At 43.8% G+C, this 21,078-nt stretch overlaps 1 protein-coding gene across 3 annotated transcripts in view; it reads right to left on the reverse strand.

Moving 5' to 3' along the window:
* Window positions 1–21,078, reverse strand: part of RBMS3 (RNA binding motif single stranded interacting protein 3) — a 709,804-nt gene that overhangs the window by 244,980 nt on the left and 443,746 nt on the right. For all 3 annotated transcript variants that reach the window (XM_048301460.1, XM_048301476.1, XM_048301468.1), the window contains one exon: window positions 15,469–15,560. In XM_048301460.1, coding sequence (XP_048157417.1) covers window positions 15,469–15,560 — 92 coding nt within the window. The remainder of the gene's footprint in view (window positions 1–15,468; window positions 15,561–21,078) is intronic.

Here is a 21,078-nt window from a genome sequence, read left to right on the forward strand (position 1 = left end):
TGCAGGTCTAGAGCAAGCAGAGGAGATGGATCTCTGGAGAACATGAAGTTAAACTGAAGAATTTCTAATGGCTGGATGTTGTGCTGCCAAAATTTTAAATGCAAAACAGGCAGCATAAATTGTTTATTTGGGGGTGGGGAGGCAGTTCTACAAATGACTATTCAATACAAGCTGAATGTCCTGGGTTGCAGCGTATTCTATTACCATCCTCAGGAGCCGTTGAAACCAGGTGGGGCAGTGTTTCCTTGCCTCCTCCCCCCAGACTATCTTTCTGTTAATGGCCCATCATTGTCCTGCCGCCTGACTCAGAGATAACTCCCTCCGGACTATCTCCTGTTAATGAGCCTAATCAACACTTGGCCTCATGACTCGTTACCCCATTGTGAGATGCTCCGCCCAGAGGGAGGAACCAAGCATCCCATCGTGGATATAAGCTGAGGCTGAACACCAGAGACACCGGCTTCCCACTGGATTTCCAGAGGACAGGAGCTACACAGCCACCATTGGACTTCCTGAGGAAGAGCAGACTGTTTTACTACAGGATCACTGCTTCAGAGGACTGCAGCCACCATTCTACCAGACTGCTACCACCACCCTGCCTAACAGGGTGTCAGGTTGTACCTTGACTCTGTCAGTTTGACAGTGTTTTCTTTTACCTTTTTTTTCCCCTTTTCTTTAATTTCCATTAAATTGTTATTCTGACTTAGTGCCTCCCACTGGTTTGTTTTCAAACTAGTACATAATTTGGCGCCCAATGTGGGGCTTGCTCTGAGAAAAAGTCAGAATTACAATTTTGTATAAACAGAAATCTATTCACCATGGTGCTCAGCTGGTCTGCATGGGTACTGTATCTTGCTCTCTATATTTTTCCTCACATGGGGAACTACCTGCCTGTTGTATTACTCCTGTTAAAACCAGGGAATGGTATGAGAATTGCTTTATTGGTTTATTATGTCTATAGCATAATAACCTGCGAGGCGATGAATACCATTCGGAATATATACTCAATTTTGTTTGGCTGTCCTAGTCTGGGCTCCTATGTCTGGGACCTCTTCAACAATCACAGCCAGCCCCTGGTGGGAGGAGTAGAGAGTGGTTTCTTCCAGCCTTTCAGGCCAGGCACAGCAGTTTTTGAAAAAATTGAGTTCCCTCTGGATGTTAAGGATGGTATAATCTTCTTGTCAGTTCTCTTCTCTTTTTTCTCTATGGCCTGCATTGTGTACACCATGCTTAGAAACAAAACACTACTTAGTGTGGTGCAACGTCTGCTTGAGGAGGAGGTAAAAAGGAGCAAAGCAGCAAATACCATGTCTACACAGACCGTCACAGAGGAGAAAGGAACCAAGAGCAAAGCAACCTCATCCATTTCCACGCAGACCGTCACAGAGGAGAAAGGAACCAAGAGCAAAGCAACCTCATCCATTTCCACGCAGACCGTCACAGAGGAGAAAGGAACCAAGAGCAAAGCAACCGCATCCATTTCCATGCAGACCATCATAGAGGAGAAAGGAACCAAGAGCAAAGCAACCGCATCCATTTCCACGCAGACCGTCACAGAGGAGAAAGGAACCAAGAGCAAAGCAACCGCATCCATTTCCACGCAGACCGTCACAGAGGAGAAAGGAACCAAGAGCAAAGCAACCGCATCCATTTCCACGCAGACCGTCACAGAGGAGAAAGGAACCAAGAGCAAAGCAACCGCATCCATTTCCACGCAGACCGTCATAGAGGAGAAAGGAACCAAGAGCAAAGCAACCGCATCCATTTCCACGCAGACCGTCACAGAGGAGAAAGGAACCAACAGCAAAGCAACCGCATCCATCTCTACGCAGACTGACACAGAGGAGAAAGGAACCAAACAAAAAGCAACAGTGTCCATCTCTACACAGACTGTCACAGAGGAGAAAGGAACCAAATGTAAAACAACAGCGTCCATGTCTACGCAGACTGACTCAGAGGAGAAAGGAACCAAAAGCACTGTCAGCGTCCCCATGCAAACCATCACTGAACCAGAACAGCCTAAACCGATTGCAGTTGCCCCCGTGCAGAAGAAGAAATCAAAAAGCAAATCAGTCTGCATAGTGACTGACGAGGATGCAGCAGGACCTTCGCACCCAGCAGAAGAGGCAGAGCCAGAGATCATCACTCGGTCGCTATCCCTGGGTGAGCTGCGAGACCTGCGGAGGGAATTCACCCGCCAGACGAACGAGTCTATCCTGACCTGGCTGCTCCGCATCTGGGACGCTGCAGCCAATGACACCATTCTGGACGGAAGTGAGGCCAGGCAACTGGGATCTCTGTCCCGGGATGTGGTCATTGACCAGGGGATTGGGAGAACCCAAGAAACCCTCAGCCTCTGGCGGCGACTGCTTACAAGTGTAAGGGACAGGTACCTTTGTAAAGAAGACCTCCAGGTGCACCAAGGAAAATGGAGCACAATGGAACAAGGTATCCGGTGCCTGAGGGAATTGGCTGTGCTGGAGATCATTTTCTCAGAAGATGAGAGATTTCCTAAGAGCCCAGATGGTGTCCAGTGCACGTCACAGATGTGGTTGAGGTTCGCACGCCTTGGACCAGAGATATACTCCCGTTACCTGGCAACGCTGCAATGGAGGGAAGGCGAGGACAGGGTGGGTGTCTTGGTGAACAAACTGAGGATTTACGAGGACACCGTCACAGCCCCGTTTCGCACCCATGTCTCATCCGTGGAAACAAGTCTTTTGGCTGAGCAAGTCCGGAGCTTGATTGAAGAAGGCCATCAGAAATTGAAAAAGGAACTTAAGGAAGAGATTTACCAGATCTCACCAGAACCAACAAGAGTCTCTGCCATTAGGAGCCGGCGACCCCCAACCAGGGAGAGAGGATACACCCCACGAGGTAATCTCTGGTTTTTCCTTCAGGAACATGGAGAAGACATGAGTAAGTGGGATGGAAAACCCACCTCCTCCTTAGCAGCTCGGGTACGTGAACTAAAAAGAGGGACAACTACCACAAGAAGCGCATCTAGAGTCAACATTGCTCCGGTCTCCCGCACACAGAACTCCAGACGGTACCGGAATGATAATATGACCGATCCTCTTGAAGGGACCTCAGGAACGTATTCACCGGAAGGAAGCAACATGCAACATGACCAGGAATAGAGGGGCCCTGCCTCTAGCCAGGTAGAGGAAAGGGAGAATCGGGTCTTTTGGACTGTGTGGGTCCGATGGCCTGGCACATCTGACCCACAAAGATACACGGCTTTGGTTGACACCGGTGCTCAATGTACTTTGATGCCGTCAAGGTATGTGGGAGCAGAACCCATTTCTATTTCTGGGGTGACAGGAGGATCCCAGCAGCTGACTGTACTGGAAGCTGAAGTGAGTTTAACTGGGAACGAGTGGCAGAAACACCCCATTGTGACTGGCCCGGAGGCCCCGTGCATTCTCGGCATAGACTATCTCAGAAATGGATATTTCAAGGACCCAAAAGGACATCGTTGGGCTTTTGGGATAGCTGCTGTGGAGACAGAAGATATCAGACAACTGAGTACGTTGCCTGGCCTCTCAGATGACCCCTCTGCTGTGGGACTGCTAAGAGTTGCAGAACAACAGGTGCCAATCGCCACAGCAACAGTGCACCGCCGGCAATACCGCACCGACAGAGACTCTGTGGTTCCCATCCATGAGATGATTCGCAAACTGGAGAGCCAAGGGGTGGTCAGCAAGGCCCATTCACCTTTCAACAGCCCTATATGGCCAGTGCGTAAGTCCAGTGGAGAATGGAGGCTGACGGTGGACTACCGTGGCCTGAATGAGGTCACGCCACCATTGAGCGCCGCTGTGCCGGACATGTTGGAACTTCAGTACGAGCTGGAGTCCAAAGCAGCGAAGTGGTACGCCACTATTGACATTGCCAATGCCTTCTTCTCCATTCCTTTGGCAGCAGAATGCAGGCCCCAGTTTGCTTTTACCTGGAAGGGTGTGCAATACACCTGGAACCGACTGCCCCAGGGGTGGAAGCACAGTCCCACCATTTGCCACGGACTGATCCAGACTGCATTGGAAAAGGGTGAGGCTCCAGAACATCTGCAATACATCGATGACATCATCGTGTGGGGAAACACAGCAAAGGAAGTGTTTGAGAAAGGAGAGAAAATCATCCAGATTCTCCTGGAAGCTGGCTTTGCCATCAAAAGGAGCAAAGTCAAGGGACCTGCCCAAGAGATCCAGTTCCTGGGAGTAAAGTGGCAAGATGGACGACGTCAGATTCCCACCGAGGTCATCAATAAGATCACTGCGATGTCTCCACCGACCAGCAAGAAGGAAACACAAGCTTTCCTAGGTGCCATAGGTTTCTGGAGGATGCACATTCCCGAGTACAGCCAGATCATGAGCCCTCTCTACCTGGTTACCCGCAAGAAGAATGATTTCCACTGGGGCCCTGAACAGCAGCAAGCCTTTGCCCAGATCAAGCAGGAAATCGCTCATGCGGTAGCCCTTGGCCCAGTCAGGACAGGACCAGAGGTGAAGAATGTGCTCTACTCTGCAGCCGGGAACAATGGTCTGTCCTGGAGCCTCTGGCAGAAGGTGCCTGGTGAGACTCATGGTCGACCACTGGGATTCTGGAGCCGAAGCTACAGAGGGTCTGAAGCCAACTACACTCCCACAGAGAAGGAAATCTTGGCAGCCTATGAAGGAGTCCAGGCTGCCTCAGAGGTAATTGGCACTGAAGCACAGTTGCTTCTGGCACCCCGACTACCGGTGCTGGGTTGGATGTTCAAGGGAAAGGTTCCTTCCACGCATCATGCCACCGACACCACATGGAGCAAGTGGATCGCCCTCATCACACAGCGTGCCCGTATTGGAAACCCGAATCGCCCTGGGATTCTAGAAATTATAACAAACTGGCCTGAAGGTGAGACTTTTGGATTATCCTCTGAAGAAGAGGAAGAGCAAGTGACTCGTGCTGAGGAAGCCCCACCATATAATGAGCTACCGGAGACTGAAAGACGTTATGCCCTCTTCACTGATGGTTCCTGCCGAATTGTAGGCGCTAATCGAAAGTGGAAAGCTGCAGTATGGAGCCCCACACGACGAGTTGCACAAGCTACCGAGGGACAAGGTGGATCGAGTCAGGTTGCAGAGCTTAAAGCCGTCCAGCTGGCTTTGGATATTGCTGAACGAGAGAAGTGGCCGAGGCTCTATCTCTACATCGACTCATGGATGGTAGCCAATGCTCTGTGGGGATGGCTGGATCGCTGGAGAAAGGCCAACTGGCAGCGCAGAGGGAAACCCATCTGGGCCGCTGAGATTTGGCAGGACATTGCCGCCCGAGTAGAGAAGCTGACCGTGAAGGTTCGACACGTGGATGCGCACGTACCCAAGAGTCGGGCTAATGAAGAGCATCGCAACAACGAGCAGGTGGACCGAGCTGCCAAGGTGAAAGTATCACAGGTGGATCTGGACTGGCAGCACAAGGGAGAATTATTCCTAGCTCGTTGGGCCCATGATGCCTCTGGTCATCAGGGGAGAGATGCAACATACCGATGGGCCCGTGACCGAGGGGTGGACCTTTCCATGGACAGCATCTCCCAGGTCATCCACAGTTGTGAGACCTGTGCTGCAATTAAACAGGCCAAGCGGGTGAAGCCTCTGTGGTATGGTGGACGATGGTCAAAGTACAGGTATGGTGAAGCCTGGCAAGTTGACTACATCACCCTTCCCCAAACCCGCCAAGGCAAGCACTACATGTTGACCATGGTTGAAGCAACCACTGGATGGCTGGAGACCTACCCTGTGCCTCATGCTACAGCCCGGAACACTATCCTGGGCCTGGAAAAGCAAGTCCTGTGGAGACATGGCACCCCTGATAGGATCGAATCAGACAACGGGACTCATTTTAAGAATAGCCTCATCAACACCTGGGCCAGAGAACACGGTATCGAATGGATATATCATATTCCTTATCATGCACCAGCTGCTGGAAAAGTTGAACGCTGCAATGGACTACTTAAAACTACCCTAAAGGCACTTGGTGGGGGGACCTTCAAAAATTGGGAAGTGAACTTAGCAAAGGCCACCTGGATAGTCAATACCCGAGGGTCCATCAATCGAGCTGGTCCTGCCGAGTCTGAACCCTTGCACACAGTGGATGGAGATAGAGTCCCTGTGGTACACCTGAGAGGTATTTTAGGAAAGACTGTTTGGATTAATCTCACCTCAGGCAAAGACAAACCCATCCGTGGGATTGTCTTTGCTCAAGGACCTGGTTGCACTTGGTGGGTAATGCAGAAAGATGGGGAAACCCGTTGTGTACCACAAGGAGACCTAATCTTAGGTGAGAACGGTGTGTAGGTTTCACTGTGTGTGTATATATATATATATATATATATATATATATATATATATATATATATGTATGTGTGTTTTAGAGTTTAAGAAGGTATTGGTTTGGGATAATGTAGATGGTAATAGAATAAGGGGTGGATAATGTCCTGGGTTGCAGTGTATTCTATTACCATCCTCAGGAGCCGTTGAAACCAGGTGGGGCAGTGTTTCCTTGCCTCCTCCCCCCAGACTATCTTTCTGTTAATTGCCCATCATTGTCCTGCCGCCTGACTCAGAGATAACTCCCTCCGGACTATCTCCTGTTAATGAGCCTAATCAACACTTGGCCTCATGACTCGTTACCCCATTGTGAGATGCTCCGCCCAGAGGGAGGAACCAAGCATCCCATTGTGAATATAAGCTGAGGCTGAACACCAGAGACACCGGCTTCCCACTGGATTTCCAGAGGACAGGAGCTACACAGCCACCATTGGACTTCCTGAGGAAGAGCAGACTGTTTTACTACAGGATCACTGCTTCAGAGGACTGCAGCCACCATTCTACCAGACTGCTACCACCACCCTGCCTAACAGGGTGTCAGGTTGTACCTTGACTCTGTCAGTTTGACAGTGTTTTCTTTTACCTTTTTTTTCCCCTTTTCTTTAATTTCCATTAAATTGTTATTCTGACTTAGTGCCTCCCACTGGTTTGTTTTCAAACTAGTACACTGAAGAAATCCCAAATTGCAAATTGCTAGAGGCTAAGAGACTACTCTGGGGAAGTATCCTCAGATGCTTGTCTGGTTCTTGTACTCCTCTGTTGGCACGCACTCTGGTGCATTATCAGAAGCAGAATCTGATATCAGAAGGAACTTTATTCTGGTCTGACATGGCCAGTTTTACATTCTTGTATCACTTACATTTATTTTGATCACATCAAAGCTAATTTATCATGACTACAAATAGAATTCAACTGTTCATGTCATCAAAATCTCCCTTTCTGAACACAAATATATACAGGGAAAGGACTAAAAATTCGATGAGCTGCCATCATGACTCAGTATGTTGCATGTAGCATGAGGACAGCCTAATTTCATATTTTTGTACAAAGGAAAAACAGAGTTTCCTTTTATAGCGACAAAAAATATCATTCATTAGTGAACAAAACTGCATCTAAACCTAAATTTATTTAGATTGCAGAAAACCACTCAGACATGTCGGTTGAATGGGAGACAGTCATTAATAAAGAAATAACAAGCAGAGTATTCACTGATATAGTAACATTTAGATATTCAGAGGGGGATGCAGAGGTGCACAGGGAATATCTATGCATACTGCTGGTAGATTTGTGTTTACCAGTAGAGTGTGCACCTGTGTGTTTCCAGGCTGATGAGCTGTTATACAGGCACTCACATCAGCTCAGAAGAAATGCTACTGAAGTTTGCACACCTGCTTTCCAAATCAAACCAAATAATCTGAAAGTGGCTCAGTTTTCACACAAATTGCATTGCTTTTATGAAGCTCTGTCTCAGTCCAGACTAAGTGGGACCCCAAAAAGCATGCACATATCCTCCTGCTGGTGGTCATATGAATCATCATGCTAGATACAATGAATTTTTGTTTCTCACCTTACAAAAGCATTGTCCTCAGGCTGATCTACAGAAGAACATAATTAAATGATATGTCACTGAAAGAAAGGCTACGTCCATTTTCTACCACAGTAATATTTTCTAAAACCACAGTTTTCTGATCATTTCAGAGTGTGCTGGGTTTTTCCTGGTGAGTAAAGCTGTGCTTACTGAATTTAGAACATAGTTTTGCTCAGTCTGAGCTGCAGATTCCCAAGCTGCATAGTTGTGGTTGGATAACTTCTCCGTGGGGCGTTTGGAGTTTCCTGAGTATGGAGGCAAAAAAGAATTAATCTGACTCCAGTGTTTAACTCATTTGCAGGACTCAGATTTCCTGTTCTGCAAACATAAAGGGTTTGCAAAGAGTGTGTCAGAGCTTCCAAGATGTATAGCTATGTGAGTGCCATAGATAGAGAGCCCCATTCTTCTCCCCAGCTTAGATTGCCAAAGCTCTGTGGATTTCAGCTGTATTATTACCAATTCAAATGTGTTCCAAGTCAGAGGAAAGTCAAGAACAATGTGTATTTATGAAAAAAGGCCAACTCTTGTTTGGCTGAAGTTCATAACCCGAAAAGAACCCAGTAATTCCACTATTCTTCAGCCTAAAAGCTGGCTACATTTTTCAGTTTCAGCATCTGTTCTGTGGTGCAAGGCATTAATAGCGTGGAGGTGGATATATTTACTGATTGCTTGTATTTTAATTTTCAAAGGCAGAAGAATGTTTTAATGTTAGATGAAGTTACAGTATGAAAAAAAAATCAAGTAAATCTAGAAACTAAAGCAGCACTTGAAAAGGGAAGGAAAATACCATGGCCAGGTCTATCTGAGGTGATAGCTAGAGAATAAACATGATTGTGTGTGCTTTAAGATTTTCTAAGCTAACTTAGCGGTTAAGAAAGATGCTGAGCTACAATTTTTGGGAACAAAAGAACATAGTACTGACCTAATTCCTCTCAATTAGCCAACAGTAAAGTTCCATTCACTTTCAGAGAGTAGAATTATGTCAAGTTAAGCACTTTTGAAAACCCCCAAAGAAATTTTTGTTTATAAATTTGGCAGGTGTGGTTCAAATGCTGTCGATGTGCATACCCTCCTTCATGCTGATCTACATGTTTTTAGGAGCAACACATGCTAGTGTGAAAGGATTGCTGGATTTTAATACCCCCAGGATTACTTGATGTTCTTTCAAGAATTGCTCAAGCTAATGCATTCTATATGGGCTTGTGAATGCACATCTAAAAGCAGGAAAAGGATCATAAGATCATTTCAGATTGGCTACCATACAGTTCTCAGGTAGAAGCATAAAATTTTCAAGGCTAGATAAGACTAGGAAGTGCTTCCACTGATGTCATATATCTTTGATATCACCCTAATCCATCACTGTTAGTGCAAAGCTGCTCACTGCTTTAGTCTTGATTGTCTAGGACGCTCATAGGACACTGTCGTCTGCTACTGCAGATCTTCTGAAATTTAAAGTTAGCACTTTGCTAGCACATCTGTGATTTGAATCCTGAATTTAGACAGTGTTTCATCTGGGAAAAAAAAACCAAAACAAAACAAAAAAACAAACCCACAAAAAAAATTTCCAGGTTTTGAAAGGCACATCTTCCTAAGAAATTTTGAGATACAACCTAATACAAACAAATAATTTAATCTGTCAATGCTCTTGCTTTGTCAATTATTTTCCTTTAAGGAATGGAAAAATATCCTATATTTACAAAACCTGCACTTAAGAGCCAGCTCCCTCTGGGAAACTATGATTCCCCATTCCAAGAGCAAAAGATAAGTTTATGCAAAACACAGGTAAGCAGGCAATAGAGGATGAGGACAGCATGACTTTGATAAGTAGCAGTACATGAAATCTGGAACTTCTGGTTAGTGCTTCTGCAGGATGCCTTTGATACAGTAGACTTGGTCAAAGAAATCAAAGGAGAGAGACACTTGCATGTGTAATTTCCATATCTAAACTGAACTACCTCTCATTTCCTTCCAGCTATGACTTTTCATTGTCATCAGGATTGTTACCAACTCAGCTCAGTATTGGTCAGCCAGCATGTGCTGTGAAAAAGCACAGGGAGAGACAGGGCACATTTTAGGAAGATAAGAGGAGAGCTCACTGGAGAGTGCTCCACACACATACACGAGCCGTGTGCGCCAAACATCTCTGATGACTGTTGCAGCAGCAGCAGCCCACGCCTGGCTGTGCAATTCATTCAGAAATGACGTGGAAGGTGGCCAGCACAGCCATGGTCTCAGCTTCTCCTACACTACTGAGCATGGCGAGGTTTCCAGAGGCGCCAGCCCCTGTTCTAGCAGCAAACGAAAACAGTGTTTTATAAATCGCCGACACAAATATTTGACTTCATGGAACAGTTCGCTGGGGATGGGAGATCTGATAATTAAAGCACAGGAGTAAAACAAAGCCTGACAATTTCAATATTGAGCTCTAAAACTCCTAGAATATCATTTTGATTTCAAAAGGAAGTTTAGCTCAGTCCGTTAACCACAAATATTATCAAAAAACTCAACCAACCAGTATTCTGAAGTTTCGTTAGCTAAAATTTGCATACATTTCAATCATGAGTTATGAAACCAGTGTATCGTGTATAGGCCATATTTCGTATTTTGTAAGGATAGCATTCTTATTATTTTCATGAATTTTTAAACTGCAAAAACAAACAGAACTTTTCATTAAAAATCTAGATTAAAAAAATATTGGAAAGAAGGGTTTTCACCAGAGTTTTTCTATTTTAAGGATCAGCCCTTTAGAGTATTGGTGTCTGACAGAGAAAAAAAGGGAAGTTATTTAAAAAGAAAAGAAAATGAAGCTGAAAACTAAGCAGACAGAATGAACTTATTTGGTCAGCTGACTCATACCAGAGCAATGCTTAAAACCTACGCAAAAGTCTGGAAAATAAATAAGATTCTTCTGTGGGATTTCCTTTTCCTTGGTCCTTGGAGAAAATCTATTTAACTATACAGGAACCAGCTCTCTGTTCCTCTTTAGAAGCTCTTGTGCTTGGCTCTGTTCTGTGGGAAACAGCTCCCTTTTATCTTTCACCTAGATGGTGATTACTCCCTTCATTTAAGCTTCTGCATGATGGAGAGATGAGGAAAATATCACACAAGAAGCAAAATTACTTTCTGCAATTCTCTTGTGGAGGAAAACACATCAGAGCCTACTGGCACAGCCCTTTTTCAGAACCAGTTCCTGCAGTGTACTCTCTAGACAGCAATTACTGCAGCAGAGTAGTAGTAGCAGAAGAAATGGCTCCTTGGACTTAGCCAGCGCTAATTAAATATTCCTTCAACGTCCGCATTTTTCACGCGGGTCTTGAGGATGTCTAAATGCATTATAGGTACAAAACGAAAACCCAGAGAAGACACACATCATCAAATACATTTTTAATCCTTATAAAAGCAGGATTGAAAACACTTCCTTTGTGAATGTATTTGTTTCAACACTCTTGACGGGCTGCTAGGTATTAAAGAAGCTCTTAGATACTCTGCTAGAACCCACCTTCGCCTGAACTTCCACATTATGCAATCTTACAGCAGATTAGAACTGGAAATAAAAAATGGTAGAGAGGACCCCAAAAGTCTGTGAAGGTATAAACTGATTGCACAGTTCAACTGCAGGCTGACACAAGCTCAGATGCTCAAATTTATTTAAACAGCAGACTTCTATTGACTTTTCAGGTGATTTAGACTCCTTGGCATCATTAAAACTTACATATAAAGTAGATTAAGAAGTGTCCTCATGAATGTGTAATTCTGGATGAAGGACTATTGCAAATCCCAAGAATAGATGTGGCTACAGATTTTATTAGAACACTGATACATTTTTCATGTGTACTAGTATTCCTTGCCTACTTGTCTGAGCCAACTCCCATATAACTAAGATTCTCCTTATTAATTTTCCATATTCCGTCTATGATATTTTTCTAGGAAATGCAGGAAAGGAGCATCTGGAAAAACCTAAACTGATATATAAATCATGTACATAAGCAATATTTTTTCTGTCATGTTTCTGTAGTCCCTAGCATAAAGAGACAACCAAATCAATAATTCCTGTGAGATCATCCAGAGGCATATCAGTTGTGCCATTTTTAGTAGGAAGACAAGCCCAAAAAACACCTGGCCTCTATGAGCCTGAACAAGCAGGCACCACATACATACAAATGAATCTGCATGTCCAAAGGCAAGCAAAAAGCACACAGCAAAATAAGCCAGGCCAGCTAGGAAAACATCCCTCAGCAGCTCCATAGCGTTAATTCTTCTCAATAAATTAAATTCTTAATAAGCACTTTTGAAAAAGATGGACAACTTAGATGAACTTTATTGGACACAGGACAGTGGCAATAGTAAAAACTCCTGCTTCGTGTACCTATGAGAGAGAAATGCTAAAGAAGCCAGGTGAGGACACACGAGTGTACAAGAGCCTCACACAATTTTCCTGTGGGTGGGAGGTTGTGTGGGTCCCTGTCCTACCAAGTGGGCAGCTGCCCATGGGCCCATGAGACCTCATCTCCTCAGCTGCCACCACTACCTCTGCAGCCACACCTCTGCAGGCACTGCCTCTGCTCTTCCTCTCCCTCCACCAAATCCTCTTCTGCCTGCTTCAAACCAGAACACAGAGATTCAGACATGTTTAACGGTTGGGGTTTTTTTCCCTTTGTGGGTTTATGGGGTGTATTAGTCTCGACAGAACAAGTTTTCCAACACTGATGGGACTTGGAGCATCAATCCACCAGAGTTTAACCTTCTTCCAGAGGCAGCACTCTGAAACAAAATCAGCCAAAATGGTATCCAAATGCTATTAAAAAAGAGGGAGGCGGCTGTATTTTAGCATTGATAAAATGAGTATATTTTACTCAAGTCTCCACAAGATACTTCTGCTAGCCAACATGGGTGGGGGTTCAGTTCTGCTTTTTGTTTTTCAAAGAAGATTCCTGGATTTCTATGAGAAAAATTATATTGTGTTAAAACTGAGAAAGAACCACTCTTTCCGAGCAAGATTTCTCTCCAGAAAAACATCACAGACAATACCGACACTTCAGCATACTTTCTCTCACTACCGAAGAAGGCCAGCACATAGCAAAAGTTGGCCAATGCCTCTTTCACCTTTATTCAAAAGCATCCACAGCTGGACTGAGATTATTGACATTTGCTGAACACAGGTTACAGTCTGTCTTCTCTCTGGCCTATACACGGGGCAGTCTCACTGCTTTGCAATGCAGAGTAAAAGACAGAGGACATTGACACTATGAAAGGATGGCACACAAAAGGTTTAGAGAATTTCTTCAGACTTAACTCCTTCTATTCTGATTTCATTTGAGAGCCACCATTCACCTCTAATTAAAGCAGCTCTTGAAATAAAACTGCTCCAAATAAACTTCCTGAAATGCAGGCTAAATTACTGTTCTGCCCCTTTCCTCAAACCTCTTCTGAGCCCTCACTGGTAAATCAGACACTGGCAGGTAACACTGTCTTTCAGTCCTGTTACGCAACTTGGCTTCCAACATATGCAAGAACTAACTTGTTTCTCCAGATAGATTTGCTTTCCCAGGCTCCTGCCTTCTCAGCAATGTGAGGTACTTTGTGTGGAGTCATCTCAATTTCCTTTGAAACCCCATTTTTCTAAATACTTAGATTTTTTCAGAGATAAGAAAAGTCAGTTGTATATTTATCTTGAGCTATCAAACACACTAAAAAGAATCTATCTGAGATTCCAGGCACCATGGCTAAATAATAAAAATACAGTCAGTCTTATGCAAACAAATGTGTACACACCAGCCGCCTCAAAATCTCGCAGGGCAAAAAACTACTCCTGCCACAGATTCCCCAGAAAACAAACCAACCAAGGGTTGGTATAGCCCTTCCCACTATGAAAACATCAGGCTTTGCTTTTAGTCCCTAAATATGGGACAATCCAAACCACAGTGTTTTAAGTCACCTTCCTTTTTTTGTATTTCCATGAACACAGGCACTGCCATTGTTCATTGTTCTGAATCATGACAACCCCAAGCATAGATTTATCTTTCAATTCTATCTTTAAATCTATAATTTTAAATCTATAACTGCACAGTTTTATATGGATTTAGATTTTTTATAGATTTATATAGATTTACTCCTCTCTACAAATGACTATTTGATATCAATCATTAGGACAAAACATATCTCCTGTCTTTGGTTTCTTTTCCACAGCTTGACTAATGCATCAAATTGCCTATATTTTAACAAGGAGATGCCGTATATCTGAGAAATAAAATATCACAGTCCATAGCAGAAGCTCACATTCTTCAGCTTGCCATCTTTTACCCATTTGAAGCAAATATTTTTTATCACCATGTGTCAATAAAAACTAAGAGCCAATAAAACAGCCTAGCTTGCATTGTGGGGCACTCTTAAACAGAAATACATGGATGTCATCCAGTTTCTTTCAGGCACAGTGAGTGTAATTCAGTACAAGGCAAAAGAACCTCACTTACCAGCAATGATTTTTCTCTGTAAAATAAATAAAAAAACAAACCAACACAAACCAAAACAAAACTATGCTTTTCACTAAGACATCATTGAAAAACAAAGGTTTAAACCACCAGCATTCCTTTAAGTGGAAATCTTCAAATCTGATGGTTGTTTATTAGTTGATTTCCCTCTATTTTTGTAATTACCTGTTTGCTTTCACTGTTTTAGATTCTAGGACAGCATCATTTCTACAGAGACTAAATCAGGCAATATCAAATGCTTTTTGTGATCCTCAGGTAAGGCATTTTTAAAGCACAAAACAACAGCTATTTTTGCTGGCTGACACAGTCTAGAGCCCAAAGACACATTATTCCACCTTCAGAAAGGGAACAGCTGGACCACACGATGGTCATTACTATAACCCCTGTCTCCCCATCAGCCTGTTTGCCTGGGGACAAAAGACAATTCCAAGAGTGACTAAGCTCACTGTGCTTGCTATGGCTCCTACAGCCTCTCTGAACAGATGCCAGTCACCTCCAGACAACCTTTAGCAATTATTCTTTCAGCAACCTGCTACACTTCCATTTATGTCCTCAAAACAAAAAAAAAACCTCAACAAACAGGAGAAGCCAAACCTAGGCAGATCAACAAGATTTTCCTTATGCTCAGTCAATCATTCCTTCAGAGAAGCCTACCAGCCATGTCAGATAAGAGTTAACTTTTCCAAAGTAAAGGAACCAAATGAAGGCAACTGTAAAGTGAAGAAAAGGCAACTATCACCCAGCAGTTAGCAAAAAGCATTTCCAATGCTCTTCCACTCCAGTGCTCTGTCTTACAACCCTCTCCACAGGGAGGGGCAGAGAGAGAATCGGATCAGAGCCCATTATGTGAGACAGCTCTCAAGAACACAGACAAACCATGGGATGAACAAGGCGCTGGAGCCAAAGGATGAAAAAATCTTTGGAATAAGCAATCCAAAACCTTAAGAAAAACAGGAGCAAAACAAATCCTTGGAAATTTAACCCAACAGCTGAAATAATCCTGCAATAACACGGTTCTTCTTACCTTTGCCATCTGCGCCTGCACACCATTTGCTTTGAGAGATGCTACTGCTTTCTGTGCTGCTGCAGGACTGTCAAAATCTACAAAACCATAACCTGAAAAATAAACAGATAAATACAGATTTTCACTATTATCCATGTGTATGAGCACAGATAAAGATTTTATTTTAAAAAGAAGGGAAATCTTTCCATTCTCTCATACTGTCTCACAGTCTTCCAGTAGCACTGCCACCACACCTCTATTTGTCACTTCTTTTCTCCTCAACCTAGTGGGGTTTAAGGGAATGCATTGGCCTGATGCTTCAAAGTGCCTGAAGATATGAAGCAGAGGGGGAGTGCAGGCAGGTCTTTGTCTGTCCCAACAGATAAAAGGTCCCTGAGAGCTCATGGGACTCTGGTGCTCTGGAGTCCTGCTCCATCTCTTCCATAAGAGGAGGTAACAGTACGGACCTTCCTGGCATACAAAGCTACAGCTTGCAATGGCTGGTTTCATGAGAAAACAACACTCCTTCGCTTGTCCCCTGAACCCATACAAGGATTAAGCCTCCGAAGAGGAGGGCAGCAAGTCTCTGTGGCAGGCTGGGGCCATCTGTGCAGGGGCAAGGAGAGCAGCCTTCCAGCAGGTGGGACCAATTCAGGGAGAAATCCCAATGTGTGCTCTACGGGCAACTGCCAGATAGCTCTAGAAGATGGTGAGATAGCAAAGTCTCAGCTTTGGTTAACCACATCCCTTTCATCCCACTGCTCTCTGTACTGGAACAAGGGACAGATCCCTGCCAGGAATTGCTTTGGGGTATCATCTGAACAGCAGCCTAGTGAGGTTAGATCTTAGGGATTGGCAAGGGATAATCACCTGCTTTTAAGTGGCTTTCTTACTCCTGGTATTTGCATTAGTTTAGTATATTAATCAGCCAGTCACTTCCTATCTTCTCTTCTTCCCTCTCCATTTTTTTCTTCCCTTAACCAGCAACACTGGTATGTTCAAGCAAGCCCAGTGCTGTTAAGCCCCTACTGGACAGCAACAATGCTGAAAGCATTTTTATTTTCCTTTAAGACATAAAGTAAGGTTAAGAGGGCAAGGAATGGCCTTTTCACAACTTTTAAAGCACTGAGCTCTCTCTGATCTTCAATAACATTCAAATGTCTTGCTCATAAGGATTTCAACTGAATTAGGAAGATCTAAAAATCTCACTGAGCACCTATTTAGGCAGCTCCATATATTTCACAATCCATCCAGGGAAAACCCCTACATCTTATTAAGCAATTACAGTGCAGGTAGGCATGTGCTGCTCAGACAAGCTGTGGCCAGGGGCCACATCTTTAGCATCTCCCTGGAAAGCCATATGGATGAAACTGAACCGCCTGAAAGCTTTAATAATATTAGCACAAGCATATTTATAGCTTCTTTGCAGACATCTCCATTTACTAGGTCAATACACATCCTACAGGAGGCAACCACAGATATGATTTCCTGCTGTATCCATTTGTATTTCTTTTCCCAGCCTTTCCTCCTACTCTTGGGAGACTTCACTGCTGTCCTCTCTGCACCGAATCTAGGTATAAGAGTGTGTGCTTACCTTGCCCCTCAAATTACAAATATCCCTATTATTATTGTTGTATGCATGCATTACTCAATGCAGGGGTTAGTCCAATCATGAAAGAATTTTGTGTACATGGATGTTTTTGTTTCTTGGCTTAAATCTCATTCACAAAGTTTTAAGAAAATTAAAATAAATAAGAAAAAATAAACCAGACAAAATTATTAAAGAAACTGCTGACTTAAGGAGCATGAAAAGCACTACTTTGTAGCAAAGTCAGTATCTGAACCTTTCTCTTCTTTTCTTAGCTCAGTTTTCTGTTTTGGTTTGTTTGGTTGAGGCTTTTTTGTTGTGGGGAGGATTGGGGAGATCTTTTTGATAGGGTATTACTACAGATTGAGGGACACTGTGATAGAGACACTGACAGATTGAGGGACACTGTGATAAATCTAATAAACACTAGAGCTTGATCAGCTTGGGGATGTGAAGAATGTTTGACCTTCTCTGATTCCCTCATTTGATTTTCCCTTTTAACTGCAAGCCACTTTTAAATCAGCTTGTTCTGCATCGCGTCTTTCTTTGCAGCGCTACCCAAGCATTCTTCTCACTGCAGAGCAGCAGTAAAGCTGATGCTGCTTTGAACTAAAACACATGCTACAAGGGAGCAAGAGTCCTCCCTGGATTTCTCCAGTGCCTTTGCCCTTCGGGAGAGCAACTTCTGGAAGGAAGGAGGAGATACAATTAGATGTAACTTCCATTTTCCTGTGTGAGAAATCCTGACAAGAAGCCAGAGCTGCCAAATGGGAAATCTGAAATGTCTTGGGAAGTCATGGAATGGCTTGGATCAAACACTGAGAGAATTACTTTTTAGAACAGTGAGGTGGTCTTCTCAGGAGAATAATTTTTTTTTTTTTTATTTCTCACCGTTTCCATGCCCAACAACCAGGAGCAGAAGTGCAAAAGTAAGTTTTAACATTGTCATGAAAAACAGATAATGGAGTTAGATTTTTATATTAAGCATCAGTGTACAGTGCAGGCTTCATGTATGAAGCAATAGAAAGGAAATTATTTTTAATATGACTTTCCAGACAGCGCAATAAGTATTCACATCTAAGTTTTGCTTGTAGATATAAACCAGAACATGTAAGAACATTCCAGCGTTGTATTACAGATACCAGGTATATCTAGCATAATAAATTATTGAGGAGTAACATCAGTCCATATCTAAAACCATGAATATCTTCTAAGCATTTTTGAGTGGGCACAAGGGGCTATATGACCATACCAGAGATCCAGTGAGAGTCTTGAGACAAAAAAAACCATCTTTAGCTGTCCATTATGCATTCTAGTATTACTACTCCCTGCCTCACTGCAAAGTTGTTCTTTTTCCTTCCCTCAAGCTCATTTTCATTCCAAGTATCTTTTTGTAGCCCTCCCCCCTCCTGACACATCTCTCCACCACACACAGAACATCAGGACAAAATCACTCCATGGCTGAAAACCCGTCCAAAGAACATCAATCTGCCGCAAGGGAAGCCAAGTTCCCAGGCTGTTTCAGCATTCAAGTATCCTTACAAGAACCCTGCAATGCTATATAACAAAAAACCAGGCATGTTGCCTTTTTGTACAGTTTCCGTTCTTCCATGCAGACGTTTATAGTCTATGTTAGTGACCTACACCAACATATTTCATTTGTTTATAATCTCACTTCATTTTTGTATCTCGGGCAGTAACTAAATAGCGTCGGTTTTTCTGTTTGGGTTTTGGGGGTTTGTGTGTTGGGGTTTTTTTGTTGTTTTGTTTCATGTACTTGTCTGGGTGGATGAAGTTTAGCCCCCACAAAAGCTAAAACTGGGTCTTGGAACATCCCCTCCAGTGCTCTCCACAGTGTAAATGAACCTCCAAACTCCCTGTGCTGAGAGTTCTTCTCTCTTGCCCAGGCTATGGCTGAAGTGGCTTGTGCTCCTCACCAGCAGAACTGGGCTGCTGTGGCTGCCCCTGGCAGGTGCACCGTGGCTGCATTTGGCTGCTCCGGCATCTATCCCTGCTCAGATAACTGTTCCCTGGCTCCTCCTGGGAAAAGGTAGGAAAATGGCTGGAGTCATCCCCGGGAGGAATTCAGATCAGGGTCTGCCAATCAGACGCTGCTCTAAGAAAACATCTACATTTCTTTTTCCTCCTTTAAAAACAAGTGCAAGCCCCACCAGACTGTCCCTCTTCTAGACTCAAATTCCACAGCTTTTTTTTCTTTTCTTTTCTTTCCCCTGCATTTTTATTGTGTGTTCACTGCCTTGTAAACATTCTGGTCAATGGATTATATGTTTTTTCCCCCCAGCTTTTATGCAGAACATAATGAAAAACAAACTCAGATTCTAAACCAGGACCTTCAGACTGTGCTCACAAAAATCCATGACCACCACAGGAAACCAAAACCAAAACTATTTCCCCTTTTTTCCTGAAGCACCCTGACATTTTCCTTTAAGAACTCCAAATACAAATAAGGAAAGCTGTGTTGCTGCTTTGAGAGATGGGAATTGAACTTAATCACTAACGTGAGCCCCTCATTTCAAATGTCCTTACACTGAAGGTGCCTTTGGTACTCCAATGCTACAAGTACTCCAGGATCCTGAGGTCTGTTTTGTAGAATGCCATGTTACTGGTTCATGCATGCAAGCACACACACAAAGAAACCCAAAGACAAGACTATCTAGAATAATTGTTAAACTTTTCCTTTAAGAAATACAATGCCCGTAATTTTGTACAGGCCTGATGCCATTAGGGCTAAATAATTAAATTTAAGAAATAAAACCAGTATGGGTTGGTTTTTTTTTTACCTGTGGGGGAAAGAAAACAGCTAAGCATCAGCAAACTCAAGTTTATAGCTAGCTGCAGTAAGTGCTACCCAAATACACTGGCAGACACTAAACATCTCTGTCTCCTATAACCTAAATGGCTGGGGGCCTCCCAGTCTCAGTTTCTCAGTTCCATAATTAAGCTTGGCAGCAGGTTCAAATGAATTAAAACTGAATGTCACTATTTCCTCAACAAATCCCTCATCCTTGTTTTTTCTTACTTGTCAGGAGAAGACCAGCAGAACAGCAATTAGTGGTAAGCAGTGCAGTGAAAAAGAACCAAGTATACACTAATTAGGTCACTCACCAAACACGTTCATTTCATTGGCAGATTTAATCAATGTTTTCCTGAAATGTCTTAAATCTCCTATGCTAATTTAAAGTTTTGTTATTGTTGTTACTTTAAACAGAGATGGGATGCCTGGAGATTTTCAATTGCTTTCCACAAATCCATTTCAAAATAACAACCCCTCATATAGCATATCATCAAAATTTCGGCACAGGTTTTAGGAAATGGCCTCTAATTTTATGCCAACATTTTTGTGCCTGCAAATACCTGTGGGTGCAATTTTGTGGATTTAAGTAATTGCAGGTGTGTAGAGCTCTTAGACATCAAACTCTGAATTGCCCTGACTGATTGGGTACTTAGGGGTAATTCCAAATAATTTAAGGGACTTCCTGGCACTTGTGGTTCCCAGAAATCTCACGAAGTGCTGGATGGTGGCACAGAGAAAAGGTGAGCTCCCATTGGCACACATGGGCTTTACACTTCCCCTCCAGGAAGCTTTGCTGGTGTAGTGACAGGAATGAGAGCCTTGCTGCCTTTTTGGAGCATTAAGGCAGCTCCCCAGTCGCTGCTGAAAGCAGCATTAGTTACTCAAAGTGCATGGGAACAGAGGTTTCAGGGTGTCCTGGGAACTTGGTCCCCCAATTAATGCTTACAGCTAGCACACCAAGGTGCTTTTTTGCATGGAAGATGCTCCGTCGGCAGTCGCCACTGCTGACGCCATCGGAAAGGGAGCTGTCACGGCTGCTGAACTAATCTGCACCACCCCAGCCTGCTCTGCCCTCCTTGCTGTCCTGACTACACACCCTCGGATCCCCACAGTGGCTCCATCCTTCCTGCTGGCACTGCCCCTGGAACCAGCTCGCCCACGGCCCCTCAGCCACCAACGGGTTTGAAAGGACAACATGCAGCCAAGCCACAGCTCGGCAGCCACCTGA

This window comes from Corvus hawaiiensis, chromosome 1 (genome assembly GCF_020740725.1).
Source record: "Corvus hawaiiensis isolate bCorHaw1 chromosome 1, bCorHaw1.pri.cur, whole genome shotgun sequence".
Taxonomy (NCBI): Eukaryota; Metazoa; Chordata; class Aves; order Passeriformes; family Corvidae; genus Corvus; species Corvus hawaiiensis.